This window comes from Tinamus guttatus, unplaced genomic scaffold (assembly GCF_059628265.1).
Source record: "Tinamus guttatus ecotype Peru unplaced genomic scaffold, ASM5962826v1 Tinamus_guttatus_pri_ptg000605l, whole genome shotgun sequence".
NCBI lineage: Eukaryota > Metazoa > Chordata > Aves > Tinamiformes > Tinamidae > Tinamus > Tinamus guttatus.
Genome location: NW_028289139.1, coordinates 270,488 through 297,079, shown reverse-complemented (window position 1 = coordinate 297,079; position 26,592 = coordinate 270,488). Strand labels below are relative to the sequence as shown.

The window sequence follows — 26,592 nt, the reverse complement described above, 5'->3', positions numbered from 1 at the left end:
ATCTGTAGCAGTCACAAGCCAAGACAGCAGTGTCTCACCATGGTACCATCTCTGTGTCCCTGTCCACATGGTCTCTCTTTGTCCATCCCTTGCCCTACAAGGGGAAGATGTATTTCTTCACTACCTCTCCCCAGGGGTATTTCAGGCTACAATATGCACAGTTATGTCATTGAAACTGAGGCGCAGTGGGAAAAACATCTGACACGCGTTAAAATTAATGCTTTTTTTTTTTAATTTTCATTATAAAGTTAACACATCTATCAAACTTAACTGGTAACAAAAAACAGTTACAAGACATCGCTAGTGTGCTGTCAGTAGAAAATAGGGTAAAAGCCAATGAGGTCACAAGCACAACAGCAGAGCAACAACACTGTCCCGATGAGTTATTTCCGCAAATATATACTCTTACTAATATATACATTTATTCATAAAATAAATAATCATAAAAAAAATCATCAGGCTTAACAAAATACTGAGAAAAAAAGGTGACAAACCTACTTTGTACAATAGCTTTGGAATTTCAGGTTGTATCATACATGCATTCTGTACAAAGGGGTGTTCAGGTGGGGTGAGGGCAGGGGAAGGGTTACAGACAGTGACGTAGCTTCGAGCAGGGTGAAGTCATCAGGCAGACGGTATGTGGGATGGGAAGATGCTTCTACTTGACATGATCTGCCTCATGGGGGATTCCCTGGGGTGCTATGGGGCTGCTGGTGGGCTTGTCAGATAGTCCAAAGCAATGAGAGGTCCTGTTTGGGCAGGTTGTGGTCTGGGAGTGCCATAAGACGACTAGATGGAGTGGGGCTCCACCAAGAATAAGAAGTGTAAAGTTGAACTCTGATCTATGGGGGACAGTCCATCAGTGGGGTAAGCAGGTCTGGAAGCACGCACGTCAGTGGGAAACAGGGTTTCAGTGGGGAGGGTTTCATCACGTACAGGAGGGCTTGGGAAGTTTTGGGAGTCTGCCTTGTAAAGGCTTGGGGAACTTATGTTTCTAGGTGGTAGCAGCAGGTGACAAGTGCATGTCAGGAAGGAGCCTGGTCAAAATGGTGCCTTCCCTCAAAACCACGGGTGATAACTTGGCTGCTTGCTAGCCTATGCCTGTAGCAGATATGCCTTCAGGCTTTTTGGTGGAGAGGAGTGGTAAGAAATAAATAAATACTAATAAATAAAGAGAAGTAACTTGGAAAAAGAAAGGAAAATGAGGAAAGCACCTCACACCTTCCCCATTTTCCATGTCCACTCAGGGCTGTCCAAGACCTCCCTGTATCCACAGAACATGAGTAAGGAGAACAAGGTCTAGAGAGGCAGAGAAAGAGACAAAGTCACATGGAAAAGACCCTGTGACTGTTGTGCCTCAGGAGATCTCTCTATCTGGATGATATTCTCATAACAGCAGGATTTTGCCTGTGGATGAACATGGTGGGACTTGTCCATTTTCATTATGTGCTCCCATATCTGATGGAGATCTAGTCAACATAGTCAGTGGAGCCCAGCGTTTGGTTAAGCTGGTTCTGTAGCAGACAGCTACATTTGGCCAGGTTAATTGCTCTCTAGGTTCCACTGCCTGTTGTATAGGAGCTTGGATAAGTTGATCATGCACCGGCGTCTAGTGCCATCTGAGATGCCCTGCAGTTCCTGAGACATCTGCATGGGGCTGGCAGACATGGCATGGGACTTAAGAGAAACCTGCAGTCTTCTAGTGTGGCTGCTAGAAGCTAGTGGGGTCCTCTGGGGCATCTCAAATGGCTCTCAACACTTATCTTCACTAATTCAATTCTACCCTAGACACTATGTCTAGACAAATGGATCCCATCCTCCCATTGATGGTGTAGGGGCTTAGGCACATGGCTCACATGTAGATACCTGCATTTAAGGGTCTCACTCTATGTCCTGAATCCCACCTCCAGGTACCACTGTCTGTCTTATCATTTGACCTTTAGAAAATCTTCCCCTCCAAAGCGGAGATGAATCAAGGACACCTCTGGAACCTGCAGAAAAGCAGACCGACTGGCCCAAGTCCATGCAGCCACCAGGAACTAGGACTAAACATCCCTTTCCTATAATGGAGGCCAAAGAGCCTCTGTTTCCAATTAAATGAAAACTTGTGCACCCTGCAGTGGCTAGCAAAGGCCCCATGCAGCAGATACGTCCCCTTGCTTAGCCATGACAAAGCACAGATCATTAGCTGAAGAGGAGGCATGAAACGAGAGCATGGAGGACTAATCTGAAAAGAAAATAATTCAGCAAAAAGCTAGCCAAATCCCACTGCTGCTGACTAGCAAGAGAGGGGAAATCTAGAAAAGATGGTCTCCAGTACCAAGAAGTCTCCACTATAAGAGACAAGATTTAGTCTGGCGGGAGGTAGCAAATGAGAGAAATGCAAATCAGCAGAGCATAATGGGCATCTTCTTCCTACCCAGCCCACGTTCTCCTTCCACAAACAGCCACCTGGCCACAAAGATGAAGGATCTCAGTGAACCTCATGTCTCCCTCACTCCTGAAGAGCGTTGCCTTCTTGGCAGCCTCAGCTCGAGGGTGCTCTGCTTATCAGTTTTAACTGGCACAGTGGCTGGTACCTGAAGGTCATTTGGACTCAGTGCCTTTTGACGGCCCATTTTTATTTCCTGGAGCGTATCATTAAGGCACCAAAAGAAGCTCAGATTGATTTCCATAGCACAAAAACCAAGACTCCCCGTTCCTGCAGAGCACTCAAGTCATAATCTGAATATCACCATAAGCAGCGAGCCTCAGGTTTTCAACATTGAAAGTTCTCCTTGAAGATAAAAAAGTGACTGACAGCAGGTAAGATGAGTAAGTTGTTCTCTGTATGTGAATTGAATGGACATTTCTGTGGCAAAATAAAATACACCTGCTGATAAATACATCTAGATCTGAACAAGCTGTGCAGCACCAAAAAGACTTTAGATAATGTGCCAAAATAAATTGCTCTTAGAGGTTAACAGAGAAGTCCTCCAATGCACAGCTATAGCACTTCTTTGTGCAGAGCTAAAAGTGTTGTGGGTGCTATCAGTGACAGAGATTTCTGTTCAATATTGCTTTTTGTGGTGTGGATGTCACTGCAGTCTACTTCCAAGAGTAAATTCTGACTGTTATAACTCTGCACATGAAGCCCAGTGTCAGGAGTAGAGACAGTTTTGGAGACTTCAGAATGCTTTGGAGAAGACTTTCAGTGCTTGGTTTAATACCCTCAGTTAAAAGAGGTACCTTAGGGATCAAGTAATAGGCAGTGTTATGCATTTTCCTGCCCATGATTTTATCTTAAAAAGAAACACCCCTGTCCTAAAACTAAACCAAAACAACAACAACAAACTCCTAAACTTTCAATTTCTTTCATAGAAAGAAAAAAGATGAGGCCAAATTCACCCCTTGCATATAACTCCAGTGATTTTAATGGGGTCTGATGTGGAAATGATGATCAAACTCATTAGATCAGCTAAAGGAAAGGTTGAGTAGCAGCATGTAAAAGGAAAGAAATTATGTTCCTTTCTTTCTTATTTCCCTTTTTCACACTTATGTTCCTTGTCCAGATGATACCATCTCCTTTCTCCCTGCTATTGCCTGAGGACAAACTTAGTCACAAGAGAGGACTCAAAGGGAGAGCACTGATGGGTCTTGGAAGTTGAATACACTTGGTCCCATTTATGCGTAATGGATGATCTTGTGTTTTTTTTTTAGTCAAGAGTGGTGCACTGCGCAGCTACAGAGAGCTGGAGGGATTTTTTTTGTACAGCAAATCATCACCAGACCGGACGTGGACAATTCAGCTTTCTACATGTAAGTATCTTGTGCCATTCTGGATAACCTACAGTCTCTGACGTATCTGCCCAAGTTTAGTAAACCTGATTCAAAACCTCTAAAGAACTAAGCCCCTGAAACCACGGCTGAATCCAAAAGGATTTTATAGGGCACCTAAAGTGCCACTAGATGCCTGTATGATTGAGTCAAATCCTAAGCGATGAAGGTGTCCTCTCTGTGAGAAAGGTGCTACCATTTTCACAGATTTGGAGAATCTGAGGCAGAGAAAGGCTTTGGGTTGTGTTTAGACCACCTCCTAAATGATACCACACCTAGGCATTATATACAGGGAGAGACAGCCCCTCACTCATCACTGACTTGTTCTTTGTTGCCACTGTAGTTGCAACTTTTAAATGAGACTCCTAGAGGAGGCACTGGAGTGGGACTCCGGTTTTACACATACACTTTCATGTTTATGGATTAGTGATGCCCCAAGTGCCTCATTCAAAGCAGTGGAGTCAGACTCAGGACTCGTGTGTGCACCTGGGAGACCTTTGCTCCCAGACCTCTAACAGGATCTCCTTTTTCCCTCCATGTGGGTAGGAAGATCAGACGCAGGACTAGGACCCTCAGTTGCACTTGGTGTGAGTAACAGAATTCACACAGGTATTTTTCATTGCCTTTAGTAGTATTTGCTCAGCCCCTCACACTATATCATCATGGCAGATGACTAATTACATAAAAAAAACAACAAATATGCATAGGCTTCATTAAAAATCCCTTGAATGAGCTGTTTCAAATCTGACCCCAGCATCGAAGGAATACAAATTCCAGCCCATCTCAACTGATGATCAGTTTCAAGCTTCACTTCCTTGACTCATGGTAGACTTCACATCATCCAAGTGTACCCATCTAAAAGTTCAATACCTGGCATGAGCTCATCAGCTGAAGTCAGAGGAAACACAGAATTACATCCAGAGAGCAACTAAGATACCATCCTAGGCTATGGTGAATCACCTTCTGGAGCTGTTTGTTTCTTGCAGTTGATTTTAGCAGAAAACAAAACAAAACAAAAGCCAACAGATAAGTAGCTTAGACTAGATGCCTAACTTTGACATAGTCAGGTGAAACAAGTTCCACTACCACAGTCAAAATCTGTTTGTTCATCTTTATAAGCCATTGCTCAGCAAATGCCTTTTTTTTTTCTTTTGTGCTTCCTGAAATCTTCACCTTGTAGCGATGTTGGCATTGATGCTGGTGCAGAAGAAGAAATTGTTGATGTTAGCGAGCTGTGGAATGGGTTGGGGCCAGAATCCAGCTTGCATGAAAGGAAGCCAAACCCTTCAAACAATTTCTTCACTGGTATGGTGTAAAAGAAGGAATATGAAGCAAGCTTGTTTAAAAGTACCAGGATAAAATTAGCTGTGGGTGTGATCCTGCTGAAGTCAACGGGTTGACAGAGAACGTAACCTGCAATGATCTGCATCTTTACAGTTGGGGCACCAGTCATTGACAGAAGTCCATGCTTAGGATGTATCTAACATCTGGCACCGTAACTGCTGTCACAGAATTATATTAAATAAATTGGATTTATCTTTCCATGTCCCACCTTTTGCAATTTATCCATGCCTTCCACCTCATATGTGGTCTTCTTCAGTGTTTTCTTTCTTGACAACCTGTGATTGAATATTGGTTACTGAGGCAATTTTCCCCTGCAGCGGCGTCCTTCTCTATATTCCAAAATAACCAGGTTTTCCTCTTTCCTAAGACTGTATTATCAAAATAGCTGTGAATCCACTCAGTTTTCAGTAATCCACTACTTTCTATCAGTTGAAGTATAGCTATTTATTGCGTGCAATGATAAACATGTACAGATACTGTTGTTTTTCTCCCCATTTTCTTTTGCTCCCTTGGTCTCTCTTTCTCTCCTTCCCTCCCTTTTGTGTTTCTTCTCTCATTTCACTGCAGCTGTTTTGCAGAGAGTTGCTAGAAGTGCCTCCATTAATATGCAAAACTTGCTTGCACCCTTTGGCACAGCCCTGAGACAAATAATGCTGCACAAACTGCACCAGCCTAGGAGTAGTCTTGGGAGACGCCGTGACTCAGAGTCAACCCTTGGAGGCATCATTTCCTCCTGTTTTCTTGCTGATGAAATTAGTTCTGTTTGCTCCCTGCCTCTTCTGCATACTCTTTCCTTTGGTTCCAGGGAATAAGATGACAGGCAGAGATCTTATTTCTCTGTACTGACGTCCAGATGTTAGCAACAGCACTGATCACAGCGCTCTACCACCCACAAAAAACCCCTATGGGTTACTGGAGTTATTCCATGCCCCATTTGCCTTCAAGTATTGAAGGGGAAAAAAAAATGTCCATCCAATATCCCAAGGTGGGATAATTGAGTTCCTAAGATGGGAACCCAAAGATACAGATATGACAAAGAAGACAAGAGACAAGTGTGTCAGAGATGGACAGACTAAGATTCTGTGCTTCAGCCACTACTCCTTTATGTCTGTATCATTCAGGAGTAACTTGGTGGGCTGAGGTTCAGACTTGGACACCCATGTACATGAAGGAAGGCCTGATCTGAAACCAGAAGTAGAGCTACAGGCAAAGGAGGGGAGGCAGAGGTGAACAGCACAAATGTGGCTGTGCTGCAAAGTTGGGATTTGCATGCAAACTTGGCTGGTGCAGGGTCTGGATTTTTGTGTATTTTAATCTTTGTCACTTTTGTAAACTGGAATGGTTGTAGAAATTGGATGTGGATCCAAACTTGGTTAGAATCTGAAACTGTTTCAACTTGCGGCGGGTGGTGGTGGTGGTTCAAGGTTGTGTAAATTAATGGGTGACAGTCAGTCCTTCAGAGTCATTTTCCTTGCAGACTTGTGGTCTAAGGGTTTTGCTAAGTGCCTGTAGGGAAGCCTCCACGAGGCGTGGAGAGCAGATGGAGTGGACTAAGTACACTTTCCACTGTTACTTATGGTGTTCTCCAACAAGACGTCAGGAGTGGATGCTTTCCCTTTCCTCCTTTGCCAGAATGAGCTGGGATGCTGAGAAGCCACGTCCTACCCCCAGCAGCAAGTGTTCAGCCCCAGGAGACTCGTTTTGCACTGCATGTTTCGGAGGAAATCTCGCTGGCTGAGCCACCTACTAAACCATATCTGGAGCAATGTCTCTCATCATGGGACTGTCTCCTTCTCACTGCATATGGTGAGTCCTCTTCCCTTCACGTGAGGCATAGATCTTTTCTGTAGCATGCACACCACTTGTGTGCCAATAGCGCATATGTAGGAAACCATCAGCAGTTATCTCCCTCTATTTCTCTCTCCCTCCACGTCTACAGGTGTCACTGCATCCTATGTCAAATCTGGCAGAAGCTACTGTGCTAAAAAAGTTCATGCAAAGAGCCTGCCCAATCTGCAACTCTATAATGTATACGTAGACTTCTCTGGTTCTATGGCAAAAGCAAAGGAGGATTTGCATTTTTAAACCATTCATTAATTTTTCTGCTTGTATTTCTTTTGTTCTTGTTGTTGCTCATATTATACACAGAATCTGGCCGTTTGGGTATGTAGATAGATCTTAGAAAACTTAGTGCTGTCGTCCAACATAACCTCCCCCTAGCTGGGGGAAAAGGAGAATTTGATTTTAGGAAGATGCAAGTCTTTCAAAGGACACTTAATCACATGAGTCACTTCAAGTGGGTGAGAGCAGAGCAAATCCATACTCTTGCTGATACTCTTCTTTCTAGCTCTTTATTATCGGCTAGTTGAAGAAACTGCTGTCTCCCACAGGAGGCATAATTGGGGCATACCTTTATGACTGCCAAATGTACCTTGGGATAGCCCAGAAGTCATTAGACCTATTCTATCCAACCAGTTTTAGCCTTTTTTTGTTTTATTATTCTTTAATATCAAAAAAGTGGACTTCTCTCATGTCTGCAACCTCAGAGGAAGTAGGCTCAAATCTGTTCCTCCACTTGGAGCCCAGGGAAGAATTTTGCCTGCTTTATTTGCACGTGTGGACATCGTAGACTCGTATGCATTCCTGGCAGCGGACGTAGCAGCACCAGTGGAAGATACAGTGGCACTTCTCTTTCCGTTTCTCAGTCCTCGTGTTGTGCCCACGGCCACAGCACAGAAGGTCGCAACCATCAATCCCATGGGAAGTGACATTACAGATCCTATCACGGGTCCCGAAAGAACCTGTCTCAGGGTTGGGCTCACAAAAGTTTGGTGAATTCTCGTAGTAAACCAGGTCTTTCTCAGTTGGAGCCTTGAAGAAGTTGTATTTGGGCCTCAGGGTCTCGACCCAGCCACGAGATTCCCTGTGTTTTTCCACTACCATTTCGGAAGCGCTATCGTACTTGTCCTTGAGATAGTCACCGATGACCCTGAAGTCCGGCTGAGACCACCAGCAGGTCTTCACTTCACAGCTGCCCGAGAGGCCATGACATTTGCACTTAAGGTGCATGAGCTCAATAATGGACTGAAAAAAAGGAGAGGACAGGCAAAGAAGAAGGAAGATATTAGCCTGTAATCAAAACATATATTGAATTCTGCTATTTAGCAAGGATTTCCTAGTGACCTATAGCGTTTTTATAGATGTTCACATACATACTTTATTCCTCAGCCAATGTACTGCACAGATGCTAGGTCTGAGGCAGATATAAACTTCAGGAACTATTTCTCACTTCCACCACAGGTTAAAGTATCAATAAAGTGCTTTCACTGGTGGCTAAAGTGATTTCTGTACACATTAATTTTTATCTTAACAATGCTCACGTGAATATTGCAGTATTCTCACCCAAGAATGAAATTCAGACACATCTAGGCATAAAAGCAAAGACCATAAAACCCAGCTAAAACAATGACAAAACTATGATAAATAGAATATACAACTATTCCAATGCAAATGAAAGAAATAAAAATTGTCCTAACCACCTAGCAGAGTATTTCATCCTTAACATATGTTTTTATGCTTATTTAAGCAAATGAAGTTCTAGCCTTGCTGGTGGCAAAGTTCAGAATACAGAAATGTATTCATATTTTTAAACCAAATTTACATTTTTTTCTAAAGCTATTCAAAGAAAAATATAGAAGTCCCACTTTTGATTTTAATATGCATAGACTCAAAGATAAAATACTGTCTCAGGATAAACAGAAACACAATTATTGATCCCAGGAGATGGTTATTTCCTTTCACCTTGTGTTAAATTAGTCCAAAGTTTTCTAGAGAGGGTTGGCATTCAGTATGCTGAGGTGGGAGACAGCCTTACGCAACTTACTCGATAATCTGTTTTTTCAGACTGATCAGCAAATTTCTGGGTACATGAACAGACTAGTGCCAGCCTGAGTCCAAAAGATTTGCCATGAATCAGCACCTTGCTGTTCACCAGGTGCTTTCCTGTGTTATTTACGGAGTATCACACACCGCAAAAGAGGTTGTAATTAGATGAGAGAGAACCACAAAATGGTTGGTTCATATAATCACCCTGAACTTAATCAAAGCTTCTGGCCTGGTGGCAGGGTTTGAGTTCATATGGGAACTAATATGCAACATTGCCTATGGCTCAGGTTTAGCTGGAAACGCTTGAGCAAGGAGGCCTGAAACACCTACCCCATAAGCGCTGGCATGGGGAGTATAGAAAATATATTATAAAACAGTAGCATTTCAGATAATGCTGTGACATTTACTCTTTAATCTTTGACATTTGCAAAATATCCAAAAATAACTCAGTGCCAAGTGAAAAGACATGCATCAAAAAGACCTTTGCAGGACTGAAATTCCACGGATCTTTACTTGCAGTTTGATTTTTTTTTTCTGGGGATTCTCAGTATAAGCTAAATCCATATTTCCTACTCTCCACAGTCCTCCTGATCTCAGCAGGCTTGCCCAGTAACTACCATCAGAAATGCACAAGGCCTTGTAGGATCTGGGACAACATGGGCCAGTGTTTTGGGAAATCACATTATTTCTCATATTCTTCTTCACAGTATACACTTGTTCTGGTGGTTTTTATTTGGAAAGTTGGTATTGCTCCTTTCAGACTAGCTCTCCAGAGGTGTGAGGTGGACAAATTCTTCAGGGTTTTGGCCATGTCCACCTGAGGAGCTCATGTGGAATTCCTAGCCTGTCTGTGCACAGTCGTCTCCCAGCAAAGTGCAACTGCGGTGGCTTTGCTATGGCTCACTGCACAGTTGTGTGTCCTCTTATACGTGCATAAGGCCTATTCCCAAGGGAATGAGATCATATTAATCTCTATTGATTTTAAGGAGATTCTTTTCTCTTACTGAAGGATAAAATTATCTTTAGTTTATCACTGGAGAAAAAAAAAAAGGCTGTTATCCCATAGGAGCTCCAGCATGATCTCCACTAATAAGGGTTTTGCGACTGAATTTCACAAGTGTTTCCCAAAGAGCATACTTCGCTGGCATTTATGGGCTATTCTTTTGATGAAAAAGTCATTTTCCACCCCCTTATGGAGATTGTCCCACCTTACAGAAAAGATTCACTGTCTTACGAGGCAGTCATTGTGATACGGGCAAGACTTAAACAGAAGACACCAGTGTCACATTTCCTCTCATTTTCTTCAAATACACTGTGGGAAAGGTGTCAAGAAAAGGAGATGGAAATATTCTCCTGCTCTTCCTCACCTTTGTGGCAAAGGACCTACAGGAGATCCATTGGCTTTCACAGTAGCACTTGGAGAGCAGACTGGATCCTTTAGGATACCTCACATTACAGTGAATACCTGTGTTTAGGTTGATGAATCCTGCCCATAAGCTCCAGTTCACCTATTTTAACCTCAGCTGTCTACACCTCTGTGTATAGACATCTCTGGCTGTTTGATGCACCCGCTTTTTACAGCCAAGGGGGAAGATCAGACTCTAGTAGGACTTCATTCAACTGACCTACTTAAAATGTCTTCTCTCTGCAGGGATGAAATTTGTCTGTTTTGATGCACTCACTATAAAAGGGTCTGGGCAACTGACTCAGGCTTTTTTTTTTTTTTTTTTTGCATTTTCTTCTGGGCTCCTTAGATCTAGATCAATCAGAAAGAATCACTGATCACAACCACACCAAGAGCTATCATAGGGCACATAACATTGTTTTGTGATGGAAAACAGTTCGTATTTTGGTTTGGTTACTTCCCTCAGGTCCCTCCCGCTATAGGTTTCTAAAGTGGCAGGTGGAAAACGTTTAAGGGGTGATCAAGTAAGGTAAAAGTAAACGGCCTTACGGTCCTTCCAGCTTCGTTGTTGTGCCTGTTCATGGCTGACCGAGCGTCTGGCCTGTTCTCCCGGGCATCAGCAAACTCCCGAGACACCATGCTCCCAAACTCCACGTCCTCGCTGCAGCCCCCCCATTTCCAGCCTTCTCCGGGAGAGCCCTTGTGGCGCGTGTCACAGCCGCAGATGGTGGCCGAGCCTTCCGCGCAGGATCTGGTCACTGCGAAAGCCACTCCAGCAGAGGCAATGGCATGGACAAAGGCTGATTCCCTGGTAGCTGCGAAAGAGAAACCATGAATAGTTGTCAGGGAAGGGACCATGTGTGGCCACAATCAACGCTGTAAACACCTTATCTCAAGGACACGGCAGCAGGCCAAGAGTCCTCTTCCTTGTGGTCTTCCACTCACTCCAGGGATATTTCATTATACTGGGAAATAGTCTTGATTCAAGCCCACAGAAGTCAACCAAGAAGTTTGGACTAGGGTCTTAGGAGATGGCCATAGCAAAACAAAAAACAGTGGAGAGCTGGGTTTCAGAGGGCCTATAGTCTTTGTAGAGAATTGGACTTTGCCCTGGTTTTACCAAGCCATTCAGAAATAATATAATCAAATATTTGAGGTTAGCAGTTCTTGAATAACTAAGATCATGCAGGTAGGGGCTTCTTCCATCCAGGCAGCAGGCAGCATCTGCCTCTCCCTGAAATGCACCCCTTGGCCATTCCTAAGCTGAAGTCTTTGCTTCAAATAACAGAAACTGAGAAGCATCCTTAAAATTTAAAGTTAAGCTCTCCAGTGAACACCAGTCTCCTTCCTTGGTTGTGTGACTGGCACCAGCCAAAGCTCTTATTTCTCCTTGAATGGGAGAAATGCTGCTGGCTGGAAGGTGAGAAAATGTTAGGATGGCCAGGCACTCCCTGGTTCGCACTATTACATAGATAAAACTTGACCCAATCATCCATCCATCCTGGAACTATCTTCTTTTTCCTAGGTTGTCTGACTCACTTGGAAACAGTGTTCAACACATGGCTTCTTGCATTTATTCAATGCTTTGCTTACTTGCCCAATTAAGGCCCTTGCAAAGGGGCCTGGCAGTGAGTTTTACTCTTCTGTCCACCATCTCAGAATGGTCTTTAGGATCAGCATGCTGATCCCCCCTCATTAGGGAATGAGGAGGCATAATCTCTGTGGAGATCCTCTTCCACAGTCTTTCATCCTAGCTTAGCCTGGGTGGGGAAGGACAGCTCAGTGCTGTCATAGCTTTTCTGGTTTCCTGTGCTTTTTTCCATACTGTGCTGAAATGAAACCTAAATCTTTGAAAATATTTTGCAGATGGGAAAAATATGAAGCATCAGGTTTTTGTTTTCAGTTTCAGTTTCATCCTATTTCTTCATTCATTAGAAATGACCCCAGAGTTCAACATCACACTTTATAAAACGCCACGGTAGTGTTTTTTGGCTTCAGACAAATCACATTTTCATGGAAAGGGCTATTCTCAGCCCTTTGAGGCATCTCGAAGAAGACAGAATGATTCTGATAGCCTGACTTCTTGAACCTCCTTTCCTCTTTCCGTCACAAACTCCTCTCTTGTCCATTTAGCCAAGAAAGCATGTTGTCTCTGAAGCCTTTTGTTGACTGAGCTAGAACAGGGTTGAAATTCAAATGGAGCCATGAAGGCAGAGGGTCAGTTTTTCAGCTGATGAAACTTCGCTTACTTAAACTGAGCTTTACATCAACTCATGAGGTGCCTCCACAAATCCACTTAAACCTTCTCTACTATATTTTGCTGATCTTGATTTTCCCTGGGCATTTTGGCTTAATCTTCTAGATGCTTCCAGCTTTTACTAACATGAGGTGAGTTTAATATGCCAAGCCAAAAAGCCGACATTGTTCTCAGGGAGAAATCAAAACTGCATGCTTGCAGAGCAGTCCGGGCTGGATTGAAGGTTTAAGCTAGAACTTGTGCAGCACAGCTTCATTTTGGGAAGACTACCAAATACAACAATATGCAAATCAAATAATGTGCATGAACTTACAAGCCGAAGGTATGAGCAATGTCCTGGAACACGATGTCAATGCGCATCGTGAGGTTAGCAAGTCACTGAAGGCTAGAACCAAAAAAGGAAAGTGTAGGAACCCTCAGTTCCACAACGTGATTTCAAAAAAAACTTGTTCAGCATCTGACCAGCCTGGAGGAACCCGCAACTGGTGACCATACGGTTCCTGAGCTGTCTAAAAGCTAAGCTTTTGAGCTTGACCAGATGTGTCCCAGTTCTAAACGGACTGAGGACTTGGCATCTTGCCCTTGCCCAGGTGGGATCCACAGGCTACGCCTCTGTGGTTGGGGCTTGGTATGCTGTTCTCCAAGGATGTCTGTGATCAGTCCGTGGACTGTAAAATCTCAGAGAAACCAGTCAGATAAGACTGTGGGATGAATCTCTTTGCCTTCTGTAGGGGGGTGGAGAGTATAGAGGGTAGAGAGGAAATCAAAGAGTGCTTTGACAGTTCTTTGACATGAACCAAAGAAAAAAGCAATGTTTCTTCCTCTTCTTTCCCTCTTCTGCCCAATAGCTGTGGTTGCTAGCTCACACTGCTTGTGCATATTACCTCCCATCACTGGGGTATCCTCCCCTCCCCAACACTTGGGTAGGTGTTGTATCCACCCGACCCATGCTTGCCAAGGTCAGCGCCTTGCCATGCTGTGAACAAAAAGAAAGCAGAGTTTTGCAGAAAGCCTCGTGCTGTGTCTGCATCAGAGGGGTGGCCATATCTTAGGATTCCCCTGGATGAGTCCAGAGCAGAGGGGTTTCTGCATCAAACCCCAGGGAGCTTTAGGGCACTTGGCCAGAGGATCTGCAGAATGTGAGTGTTTCTAGGTAACAGCTGAACAGAGCTGTTCACGGGATTGGGATATAGGTAACCAATTTCTCCCCAAAGCCTCCATACATCCGTTACTTAAATTCTCCACTGGCGTTAGACCATAGCGACAGCCTTCAGCTCCAGGAGGGTTTTGATACCATTTTTTCCTTAAGAGGCACCGATTATACTTGGCACTCCTCTTCCCAGAAAGAGCCCAATGGCTTTTACAGCCTCTATATGCAGCAATCACTCCCCTTTTGAAATGCAGCCACCCCTGGGGTGGAGTGTAGCCACCACTTAACAGCACACAACAGGAAGCAAATAGCGCTATATCTGATTGTAACTACCTGGGGAATGCAGGCAGGCAGAGCGAAGCTGAAATCTGGCCCGCGGCACCGAGGTTAGGAGTTTGTCTCTTGAGAAAGTTGCCGCCGATCTCTTAATGACTTCATAAAATTAGGGCACTGGGTTTGCCATCTCCTACCCCTAACTTACGGCACCGAGTTCAATATTGACGCAGATGGAAGAGCGCCATCGCCTGAATCACGTCCTGCCACCGACTACGCTATGGGACTGTCCTCTGATTACTAAGCAGACCTGACCCTGTTGAGCTCTGGAGTGCTCCCCAGGTTGTAGCCGGAGGCGGTGTGGCTGCAGGAATGGAGAAGGAGTGTATAAAGATACAGATAAGCAGAAGGAAAGCATGCACTTGTAATGGAAATGAGGGGTTATTAAGGTGCCATATAAAAATGCAAGAGACTTAGCAAAGATAACAGGAAAGTGCAGTATATTTGTCAGGTCGCCTCATTCCTCTCTGGGTGGTTCTGGTAGCAGGAGACAAGCAGCTCGTTATAACTTGAAGAGACCTTCTGGAAAGTCATCTGGCAACAGGAGGTTAATGGAGACTAATACCTTATGGGGATGTTGACTTAAGAGCATTTTGAACCACTTTGTTTTTAGTGCAGCACAAGGTCACCAAAACTCTGGCTTCAGCTTGTCTGATACCCGCCTGCTTCCAAGTTTTCCTTAAGTCCTAGAGATCTGGATGGCTGGAGTGTGATGTATCCATTTCTGTACACTTTTAGAGAGGTTGTCTATCAATGGAAAGGATGTTGAGATTTAAAGAGTACCTTCTTCAATGTTTTACAGATGCCCAGCAAGGAGATGAATGCAAGTCATTTCTGGATATTGGGAGTGTAGTTCCCTAAGTGCCTGGTCTGCAAAACTGGGAGCATGAACATCACATGCAGAGCATCTCTATCCACCCTGTCTCAGCAGCAGAGACATCTCAGCATGTAGAAAGTCATGGCCAGACAACACCAGAATGAGAATTCAGAGGCCAGAGAATGAGGTTCTAATGTATGAACTCCTGTTTTCACAGAGATTCCTCATGTAACTTTGGGCAAAACTTGCAGTCAGTCTGTGCCTCTACATTCTTATCCATATACCTGAAGACAATCCTGCTTACCCGCCTAGGAGTCTGCCATGCTAAATTCAGTGATGTCTTCAGAATTGTGGCTAGAAGGTGTTGGAGAAGAACAATAGATCAGCAAGATGCGGAATGAGGAAAGCAAATGAATAACTATACAAATATCTATACTGTCTAATATAAGAGACCTGGCCTTGTGGTTCTGCTGCTCAGACAGTGACTTATTTTCCATGAATCTTTTTCTGAATGACTAACCGTAAGTCATGTAGATGTTCCAGATATTAAGGAAAAAGAATAATGGCGAAGCAGAAGAATGAACATAGCAGTAGATTTAAAAATCTAAAGTCCTTTTCATACTACCTTTGTATCATAGTTCTGAGTGTAGTTCTCTCCTATATGACATATGGACTCTGGAGATTTCAATCTCCAGTTTTAATTAAAAGACTTTAAGCATGGGAGATCCTGCTGTGCCCCTTCAGTTGGTAACCATGGCCCTGCTCACAATTTTCTTCTCCCTGCATGGTTTTTGGTGATTACTTCAGTTTATCACCATCATTTTCTAAAATGTGGCCCTTGGAGTGAAATACTGTGTACTGTGTTGTGTCTGTGAGCTGGGTGATGTATAAACATCATGAAAAAGAAAAGAATTGGCCTGGATTGTTTCTGGAAGGAAGTGAAGGAAAGAGTGAGAAGACAACTCACCATTGAATCCCCAGACCTTAGCCACTCATCTCAGCCTTCATTAGCATCTTTATTCTGAATAGATTATACTACTTTTAGGCCTACAACAGGAAAAATACTGCAGTGAGATAACTGCAAGTCAGCAGAAAGACTGAAACAAACAGAAAAACACACAAGAAAAAAATTCTAAGAGGCAAGGAACTGGAAGCAAAGCTGAGGGCACACTTGGCTTGGGGTTCTGGAGTAGGTGTACCTGCTGGCATGGTCTCTCACTTTGGAGGCTTGTCCTAATGACTCATTTTCCTCCTGATTAATATGGTCAGGGTTCCTTCTTGCACGTTAGAGATCAGGAAGGTTATAGTGGGAGGAGAGCCTCGTCTAGCAGAAGATGACAATGAGGAATCAGTGAAGTAGGCTTTGAGAAGCATAGTGATTCAAGCTATGTCCTTCCCTTGTGGAGAGGCTTGTCTATAAACACTTCCTTCATAAAAGTTAAGCCAGAAGGGCTTGAACCAAAGTCCAGGTTGCATCACTCCGGATGGAAAAAGAGGATGCCAGGAGAGATTAATACCAAATAGTCCTGACCATGGATCAGGAGCTGAAGCACTGACGGATGTAAAAAAGTCAGTGCCCCTTTGTTGCATGGAACTGCACTGAAGACCAGCCTGAAGGAAGATCTCAGCTCTGAAGGACACCTTTCAGAGGTACCTTGAGCCAGATGCTCACTGTGAGTTCAGTAGACTGTGACACCCCGGTGAAATGGGATTTTTTTAGGCCCCCACTGACAACCTTGGAGGTGCAGATACTTTCTGAATGGCAGAATTGAAATCTAGCAGGGCTGGTGAGTCAGAAATCACAGGAACTGCAAAAACATACACAGAGATGGATATGGCTTACACTAATGTGAATGATCATGCCAAAATTTGTGTGCAGGAGAAAACGTCCCGTCTGCAACCATACAGCCTTGCTTGTCCTAGACATCAAGAGAAAGAAGATACTGGCCTGTCTGCTAAACTTGCAAACAAGCAGGTCCCTCAGAAGCAAGAACCAGGGATTCAGGACATAGGAATGATGTCCTGACTTACGATCATCTCACTAGGCCAATTGCCTCAGGAAAACTTGACAAAGAATGAAACTAGGGGTCATATCTCAGCATGCAGGACATATTTTTCCCCGGGGAAGGGAGGAGGGATGAGGAAAAAAAAATAAACATTTTTTTTTTATGATCAAAAAGAAGCAAATCATTTGCCAGTCAGAACTACTAAATATTGGCATTGCACCAGGTGAAGATGGAGAACAGCCCAGAACACTCTAGCAGACAGGGAACCCCTTGGCACATACCGACTCACAGATCCATCCATGCCACAGAGACAGTGCCCAAGTGCTGGAGGGGAACAAGAGTCACTCCCATCGTAAAGGAGGGAAGAGGAGGAGGATCACGGAGGTGTCACAGCTGCTGCAAACCTGACATTGCTCGTGGGGAAAATACTGAGAACGTTGGAAACAAAATATTGGCTTTTGTAACCTCGGAGGCAGGTGAGCTTCAGTTTCACCACATTCCTCTTGATTGTAGCAAGAGAGGATCCCATCTCAGATAAACCAACTGAAAGGGTTTTACATAAACTGGCTGGCTCTGCTTCAACCTTTATTTCTCCACTCCAAAAAGGCCCCTGTTTCCAACATTCTTACTTCCCCCAACCCAGTCTTACCAACCAAGATGCGTTGGCCTCATGTAACAGCATCTCCTGTCCTGGTGCCGAAGGATCCTTAAAATCTTTGGGGTATCAATCTGGGGATCTTTAGGTAGGGCTCGCAGTTTATTTTTAAAGATGCGTCTTCCACCCACTGGAGAAGGTGGAGAGCAGGGAGCTAAGACTTGAATGTGTCAAACACAAGGGCTATAGAAAGAAGGGACCCAGTCTCGCTTCCTGGTGGGAGGGTAAATCATTACACTGAGCACATTCCCAATGTCTACAGCATCTGCTATATTTATACTGACTATAAAATGCTTCCCAGAGTAAGAGCGGTAGGAAAAGAGAGTTTGTTAGAAGCTTTCATTTTTTTTATACTTAATGGCCCTCCAAGTCCAAACACAAAATAGCTGAGTGCCCTTGTTCTTATTTTCTGCTCAGTCACAGCATCAGCACTCCGGAAGGTGGCTAGTGAAGGGTGAGATGTCTCTGGGGACTTTAGGAAAGCTTTTGGAATTGTCAGCAGGCGCTAAGCAAAGACACGGGCAACCTGCAACTTTGTCTCAGTTCCTCTTTTTGCAAAAACTCTCTAAATTCTCCTATCATGGAAAGCTCGCAGATTCATTCAAGTGGCAATTGCTATAGTCTTTTCAGGCTCACAGTCCGTCTACATGACTAGCTCACACCACAGACTAGATGGTGCACACTGTCCATAGAGGAGAGGGGAAGAAAGCTCAGTTTGCAACCTATGACCTAAGGTTTTGAGTGTCCTTTCAGTCTACAACTATATGAAAGAGAGGGACCAAAGGGGGGACATTTCTCCTCACCCTATAGTGCATGGTGCCTTATTACCCCAAGAGTGAATTCTCTTCCAGGAAAATATCACCTATATCTGCATGTTTGCTGTGCTATGTGGATAGGGCTATCTTCTAATCAGCACCTCCTCTGGGATGATAACCCATGCAGGTCTTGGCAGTAGCTCCAGGAGTTTCCAGAGCTGTTCTGCATTGCACAGAGAAGATGTGCACAGAGCTCTGCAAGCCCCCATCAAACCCTTCTTTATTAATACAACCTAAATGTTTGCACAGGATCCCTTGAGAGAAGAAAGAGCACTGAGTCCATTCCTCTAAAATTCTCTTGCAAGACTGAAATCTCTGCATAGCTTTACAGACTGTGACTTGAATGGCTTGGAGCTATGCAGTGGTGAAACCCCCATACCTGCAGCCCTGTCTCAGGTCCATCCCTTCATCCTTAGCAGTGTTTCCCAAGTGGATTTATAAGTTTGGGGAAGCTGATTTGCAAAAACCCTAAGCCCTAGGGGCTGCAGGTAACTGAAACTTTCAAGTCTAACCATGAAATGGGGTTGTGGAGGCTCTAATAAAGAGGCTGGGGGAAATGTAGGTCCCCCAAGCCAGGTTTTGGCACATACACATTGCAGCAAGTGATGTCAGTGGGGAGAAACCTCCAAAACCCAATGCCTGCCTCTGTGTGATGCCACAGTCTGCCCTTCTTCACCAAGAGCCTTGCCAGCTCTGTGCCCAGCTGATTCTGTGCTCTTTCTCATCAAAATCCAGCTCCAGGGTTTGTTTGACTTTTTTATCCTTCTAAAAATCAGGCCCGAAAATGCAAAGACTTATGCAAATGCAGAACATAATAACAAGAAGCTAACCACACTTTTGCATATCTTAAAGGAAAGGTTAGCTTTGGGTCCCATCTGTGTTTTGAATGAAGTTCTGATTGAGTTCTTGTTTCCTCTGAACCAACGTGCTAGTGTCAACACATCCCTGGGAAGATGAAAGACTCTGAAAAGACATTTGATCAGATTAGCTGTGATTCAGATCATCGGAGGGAAATTATTAAGTGGGCAATTCCTGCCAGGGAACATGAAGGCGATACAGATAAGGGGGAATGCTAGATTGAAGGAGGTCGGATTAGCATGGCTTGTAAAATCCTGAAGGCCAAGTTCCCCTAAAACATTCGAACAGTAGGGTTTTTCTGTCGGTGGTGGTTTTCTTTTTCTGTTGTTGCTGTTCTTGTTGGTTGCTCCTTGCTCTTGTTGCAAGGAGCAGCCGCACTGCAAACTCTGGCAGGGCACTGGCTCTTCCAAGCGTTCGAGGCCTCCGGAACAGGTAGAGCCAGATTGTCCGACGCCGGAGCAGGCTGGGAGTCTTGCTGGGAGTGGGGCCTGGTGCTTTCGCTAATTAGCTACTGTCAAAATAACCTCGGGTGACGGCAGGTAACCGGACCCCCAAGATAGGCTAATCAGCAGGGACCGTCTGGTATCAGCAACCCAAGTCTGATACCTGCAAAGCAAACACCGCTCTATCGCGCTCTGCATCGCCCTATCTCTCTGTCTATCTAATCATTGCCATGTACGTCTCCTTACCTACCTTGCTTAATGCAAGCATGTTTTATCTGTCTTTTTTGCTGGTTTGGTCATGTGTGAAACGCTCTCTACCTGACCCCCCCTGCCGCCCTTCTCCTTTAAGTGCCTTATTCTGCATATTGCATCCCAAAACGGCCAAGCTCTCTTAGCATGCCAGACTTCCCGGAGTTATCCCGACCTCTGGTCTCCCTGATGGCCTGATGTCCCTGGAAGGATTCAGACAAAAGGAAGCTGTGTGCCAATTGGAGGTTATTAGCCGAGATACAGCGCGCTCATTGTGGCAGCCCCAATTCCTTAATGAAAGGGGAAGGCGGAAAAGGAGCAGGGAAGGACCCTGGGCAAAATTTTCCAGGGCACTTTCCAGAGGCGAGCAGGTTAAAGGATCATCAGGGTCCCTTCTGCGCATTATAAAAAAATAATAAAAAAATTAAAATAAAAAGGCACGGGTAATAAAAAGGCCAGCGCCAAAGTCTGCTATGCAAAACAGCCCCAGCGGTCAATAGGATAGGGGGAAGGAAAAAAAAATTGTATTCTGTTATCAGAAGCAACATGGTCGAACAAAAGGATCGCCTTCGCCCACCTGAGAAAGGAATGTGAGGCTCCATTTCGCTGCTCTGATCGCATTTGACAGCCCCCCTCGAGACTGCCTGGTTGGTATGGCAAATCGTCCTTATTACCTGCTGGGGTGAATGAATCCCCCTTTGTGCTGGCACTGTCACGCTGCATTAGGTTGACAATGGCCCGAGATATTTTATATGAAATTTGCCCTCACTTGTGATTAGCCAGCACCAACTAAGTCATAGCAACCTAGAACTATGCATTGGCCGGGCCCCGTTGTCGGCCGAAAGGGAAATCCCTATTCAAATGGTTTAATAAAACAATCTAAAGGGCGTGTGAATCGTGAAAAGCATTTTCACTTTTCTCTTTAGCTTAATCTCATGGTCGCTGGGATATTGTGCTCTGAGCAGACCCCAGCAGGGTGTGGGCTAAGGTCCCCCATCAACTTCTTTTACAGCCTCCTTTTCTGCGAGTTAATGATATACCGGTGTGATTGCCTCCCGCAGCAAGAAGAAACACGCATTTGATGAAAAGGATGGACCTCCTAACACATCCTAAATGGCAACAATTTCTCATCCAAAGGTCACAGGTCATAACCTGGATTTTGAATCACCACCCAGATCTTTTTCAAAGCCCTGCTAAAGCCGGGATATTCTGCAAGGCCGTTTTACACACACACAGACACATACATCCAGTTGTCTCCAGAGTTTCCCGCTCCACTTGAGGCCTGAGTTTAGTGTTTGGAAGCGACTGCATTTTCCCCTTGTTTTTTAGGGTACAATTCACTGCCTTTCATGTTCCCTCCACACTCATCTCCCTCCGGAGCTGGGTTGCAACGCAGTTTGGCAGTACAAGGATGCGCATCCTCCTACAAGGTGGTTCCTAAGGGGCATCCAGTGCTCAGGGGTGCAAATAAGACCCCAAATCACATCAAAACAGCCCTGGAGACCATTCCCAAAAAAGTTTAAACAGCCTCAAATCTTGCCCCACGTTAGCAGAGTGCAGGTGTAGGGAAGCTCCCCTATTTCAGATGGCTCAAGCTGCAAAGTTTCCCATGCACAGCTCTATCCGTAGGCATGGGGAGAGGAAAGGTGAAGGGTAGAGTTCCCCTTTGGGATTTTTGCTCCTTTTTCATGAATGGAAGCAGAGGATGGCAGCAGGTAGAGGGTTGCCGAGAGCTCAATTCAAAGCTGCATACTCTTTACAACAGACACCTAAGCAGAGGAATGCTCAGAGTTTGCAAAGTGAGGCTGGAAATCCCCAGGGAAACAAGCTCCCTCCCGAACCTCCTGCTACCCAGCTTCCCAGCTGAGAGCTCAGAGGCGCACGGAAGCAAAACACCAGTGGGAAAACAGCTCAGAAACTTAATTTTCCTTCTTTTCTTTCCTCTTCTCACTTTCACTCTGCTTATCCACCACAAAACCTTCCTGTGATGATTATATCTCAATATTCTTCCTGTTTTTTTCCCACCGCTGCTCAACAAGCAAAGAGGGGCTGCAAGGAACATGCACAATAAAAGCAATCCCGACCCTCACAAGGGTCCCTCTTGGCTTTCCAAATGCCCGTTTGCCCTCTGGAAGGGTGTTCATACGAGCATTGCAGCTGTGGTATGTTTCCACTGCAGTTCTCCACGTAATTGTAAGCTATCTGGGGCAAGGAGTGATTTGGTTATTATGTGCTTGTACAGTACTTAGTACAATGGAGCCCTCATCTCTGCTTGGGGCCTCAGAGTCTACTGTAATACAAATAATTAACCATAATAGAGCTGGGCAAATATCTTAATAAAACCATAGAATCAATTTGAGGCAATTAAGCAATTTTTCTGCTTGCAAAAGTTTTCTCTTTACAGGCGCGATTTGGAAAAGGGAGTGGATTTTGGGTGCTGGTGGAATTGCAAGGGAACTGTTCACCCTTTTGGAGTAGGCTTTTTTTTTTTTTTTGGCGTTGGGTTTCAGTTTCGTCCAGTTGAGAAGGCAGAAGAGTTTATGCAACTCCCAGAGCACAAAAAGCTGTTTTATAAATAGCCTTTGAGAGGAAGCATGGTTTGGAGGCTGTATCTGAGGTTCCTGAGGGATAAGTGGCTCCGCTCTGGGCAGGATTAAGCAGCATGGCTTTGGAGCAGCTCATCTGCCCTGCTTCTGCCTCACTTGTCCACCTGTGAAATTGAGAGCAATCATCCCTTTTCCTGCCCTCTGATCCCAACTATGCAAGGATGCAGCCAGCTGGTGAAGCAAGGGGGACTGCAGTCCTACTTAGAGAGAAATAAGAAATTTGAAAAGGACCAGACACGGACTGAATGATTTACAAGCAATTATGTGTCAAGAGATAAGCTTTGGATGACAGATATTCTGATTACAGCTGAAGCTCTTGTATAATTTGCAAACGGAAAAGGGAGCTAAATGTACTGAGCGCTTGTCTAACATTGTAGTCAGCTGTGTCCTTAGCCATCATAAAATGAGTGTGTATGAGGACACTGTCAGATGGAGCATATCTTAGAAGATACAGGCAACCTATCAGCCCAACCAACCAAAAGAATAACCACAAGACATGCACTATACCTGGAGGAGAAGTATACCAGGATACTTTCTGGAGGAGAAAGCTATGCCCTGCCAGGGATAAAAAATCCCCTTAAACAAATCTGGGGGACAAGTGCGTGCAAATCCCAAGTTTTGCAGTGTGTAATTCTTACAATCAAGCCATTGCAGGAACTCTTATGACCAATGGTCATGTTCTGAGAGAGATTCCCTTAAATCTTTAAATCTTAGGAGACAAAATCAGAATATCAGCATGAGCAACCACAAAGAGAGCCTGTTATCCTACTGGACTAAAAATGTGTCTTCTGTTTGATTTGAGAGGCTGAGTAAAAGCATGCCTGGTTAGTGCTTAGTGAGGAGACCACCTGGTGATCTGTTGCCTTAAAGGCAGGCAAAGAGCTTGAGTTCTTCGTGAATGTAAGACTACAGAAACTTGATGAATGGGAATATTTCCTTCATCTTCATCTTCACATTATAGAGAGGAGTTAAGTAATAATAATAATAAACACAACTTGTATCTAATTGTGATACAAAACACTGAAGGAAACTATTTTGGATCACAGAGGTGAAATGAAATTACACTATTTACCCAAATAATTGTTTTTATATTAGTACAGTACCAAAATCTTAGTCTTTTTTTTTCTGAACCCTAAAAATCACTCCACTATTCACAAAACAGACCTGTTTTCTTTTTGTCTACCCTTCCCTCACTACTGAGGTTAGTTGGTTTGTTGTGGATGACTGTCCACCTGTGTTCCTGTGTGCACAACACTGATGTGGGTGACACACGTCTCACCTCATGATGAAGAAGGTGATGGGAAGTGATGGGACAAGGAACCATCTTTTAACCTGGATTAGGAGAATTGTCTGAGTTTTGATACCAAGAAGCTCTCAGACATGGCAATTTCTGTTCTTCACTGAGCCATGCAGATCTCCGAACCAGTGATGCCCAAAACAATTTCAAGATTGTGGATTCATGCCAGTGCTATCAAGCCTTGATCCTCTACCATATGATCCTTTCTGCAGTCAGAACCAGAGCACAGCAGTTGCAACATAAGATAGTTTGACCTCAAAACAGAATTGCTGTAGAAGCAAAAGATACCGAACGCCTCCAGACAGCTCTTTCTCAACCAGTCATCATTTGTATTCATAAAACGAGCCAGTTTCATTAATTTTGTGCTTAGCATATTTTGCCCAGGATTCTTAAATTCGCATAACACCCACCTACTTAATTACAGAGATGCAGTTTTCTTGCCCAGCCCCGTGTCATGCACTTGTCAGCTATCGGGGCTACAGGAGTCATACGTAGGCCAACTATGGAGGCTCTCTCCTATGGAGACAATCTCTTCCACTCTTAGCTACATATGGCTTTCATCCTCCAAGGCAAGGAAAATGATGGGCACACAGAATTTGAAAAAACTTCCTGTTAGTGATTAAAGCCCCTCCGATGGGAGGATGGGAGTAGTGAACCAGTGGAAGAAGAGGCAGGTTCTGTGGATTTTGATTCATAGGAGAAATGTGGAGCTCCAGTTTCTATCTCGGTCCCTGTGTTGATCTATATTAACCTGCTGTAAGCCAGATGATAACATTTGCTTTGATGAAGCCTTCCCTTCCTCAGACTGTATGCCAGTATGTTATTTTTGCTTCTTCTACTTGGTTTTGTGAAGCTGTTCCAGAACTTCACCACTCCGATAGCAAGAAACCTTAAACCTGACAGCCTACACTTCTCATTCTTGCTGCTTTTAATTGACTAAATGAGTTCTTGCTCTTATGTCAGCGCTGCCTTCGTATTTGACAACTGGACACGTTGTTATGCTTGACTTTGCACCCTAAATGCCTGTGTAGCTCTGCTTCGGGTTGTTAAACAGCATCCACACCCCATGGCTATGGGTGTGTGTTCTCCAGTTTTGGTGGGAATGATGCGTGACTCCTTATCCAACATATTAATTTGGGGCGGAGGAGAAGGGTGATGACCTGTTCTGCATACACTGCTGTCGGTGACATTAGTGAGAGTGGAAAGTGTTCACCAAGCTGCTGGAGGAACCCAGTACCTCAAGAGTTTACTAATAGTGCACATTGCTTTCATCCCTGCCTGTCTTAGAGCAAAAAAATCAAAGCCATGCCTTTGGTGATCCCCTGGGATGGAAGTTGCTAAGGATTCCTCTCTTGCTATTAAATGTAAGCTCCCATGGTTGTGACACTGCTGCTGCCCTGTGTAATGAGTAGGAGTAGATGATGACAGAAGTGCAAAATAAAATAAAGGTAACGTAAGAATGTATTTTTGCCATCAGGCAACATTGGGCCTGACTCTCCTATCGGCCTGGTATAAAGAAGAATATTCCTTTATCTGGTTCAGTAGAAATGGCAGAATAATTAAACCATCATTATTAGGGATGCACTTGGGTATAGGCATATTTTTTCAAGCAAACACAAAAAACTTACCTTTTTTTTTTTTTTTTTTTTTACCGAGACACCTTGCTTCTTGCTTTGTTGTATGAAACTGATGCCTAGACTCCCCCACTGAAGTCATCACTTTTCCCAGGGAGGGAGACACTGCACTAACCCCCGCACAAGCGCAGCCCCTGCTCCAGAAAAATCTTCAAATCACAAGCAATCAGACATGGACCTTGCACCCCTCTGCCCAAGGGCAGAATCCACTCTGCCTAAACTATCCCTGACAGATGTTTGTCTAACGTGTTCTTGAAAACCTCCCAGGTTGGTGCTTCCACCCCTTCCCCAGGCAATCTATTCTCATGCTTCACTACCCTTACCGTTAGCCCGTTCTTCCTAAGGTCTAACTGGCTGCAGTTTATGAGTCTATGGCTTCTTGCCCAATGGACACAGAGAAAACCTTGCCCAATTAACCTGAGCAAAGCAAAGAAGGAGATGGAAAGGAAAGAAAGAAAGGAGAACCAAATAATGGTGTGAAGATGCCCAGTGGATCAGAATCGGCGAATAAAGCTCATGTCCCTTGACTCGGTGTCTTGTTTCTGAGCCACGGCATGAGCAAGAGATCCCTTACCTTATCAATCCAAACGGGGACCCCCTCCTTTTCGTATGCTCTCCCTTTTCCCTGGTTTCCATCTCTCACGGTAATTTCCTTTGCCTTTCAGCCTCTCACATGTGCCAGTGGATGGAGAGGGTGTTGTAACATACACAGCCTTAGACTGATTCATCCTTCTGCTTATACATGACTAATACTCATGCTATTTGTCTAAGTATTTCGATTGATGTGCATTTAATATGTAAAAATTTAATTAAAGTGTTATTCATAAAAAAAAGGACCAATTTAATATTTTTTTAAAAATACCCCAGGGGAATATTCCAATTAGGGACTAAATGCCAGAAAACACTGTTAGATTTTGCCCTTCCCCCCATCTCTAATCAAAGCAGCATGTTTGGATATTATAAATAAAAAGCCACCAAAACCACAACAATATTTACAGGCATTTGCTCTGCAGGTGCAGAGA

The 26,592-nt window shown here is 44.3% G+C and overlaps 1 protein-coding gene across 1 annotated transcript in view; it reads right to left on the bottom strand.

The window, feature by feature from the left end:
* Positions 1-7,464: 7,464 nt before the first annotated feature.
* WNT3A (Wnt family member 3A) overlaps positions 7,465-26,592 on the bottom strand; it is an 80,752-nt gene continuing 61,624 nt past the window's right edge. Inside the window, exons 3-4 of the mRNA XM_088535040.1 lie at positions 11,000-11,265; positions 7,465-8,244 (exon numbers count right to left, since the gene is read on the bottom strand). Coding sequence (XP_088391166.1) covers positions 7,765-8,244; positions 11,000-11,265 — 746 coding nt within the window. The 3' untranslated portion in view covers positions 7,465-7,764. The remainder of the gene's footprint in view (positions 8,245-10,999; positions 11,266-26,592) is intronic.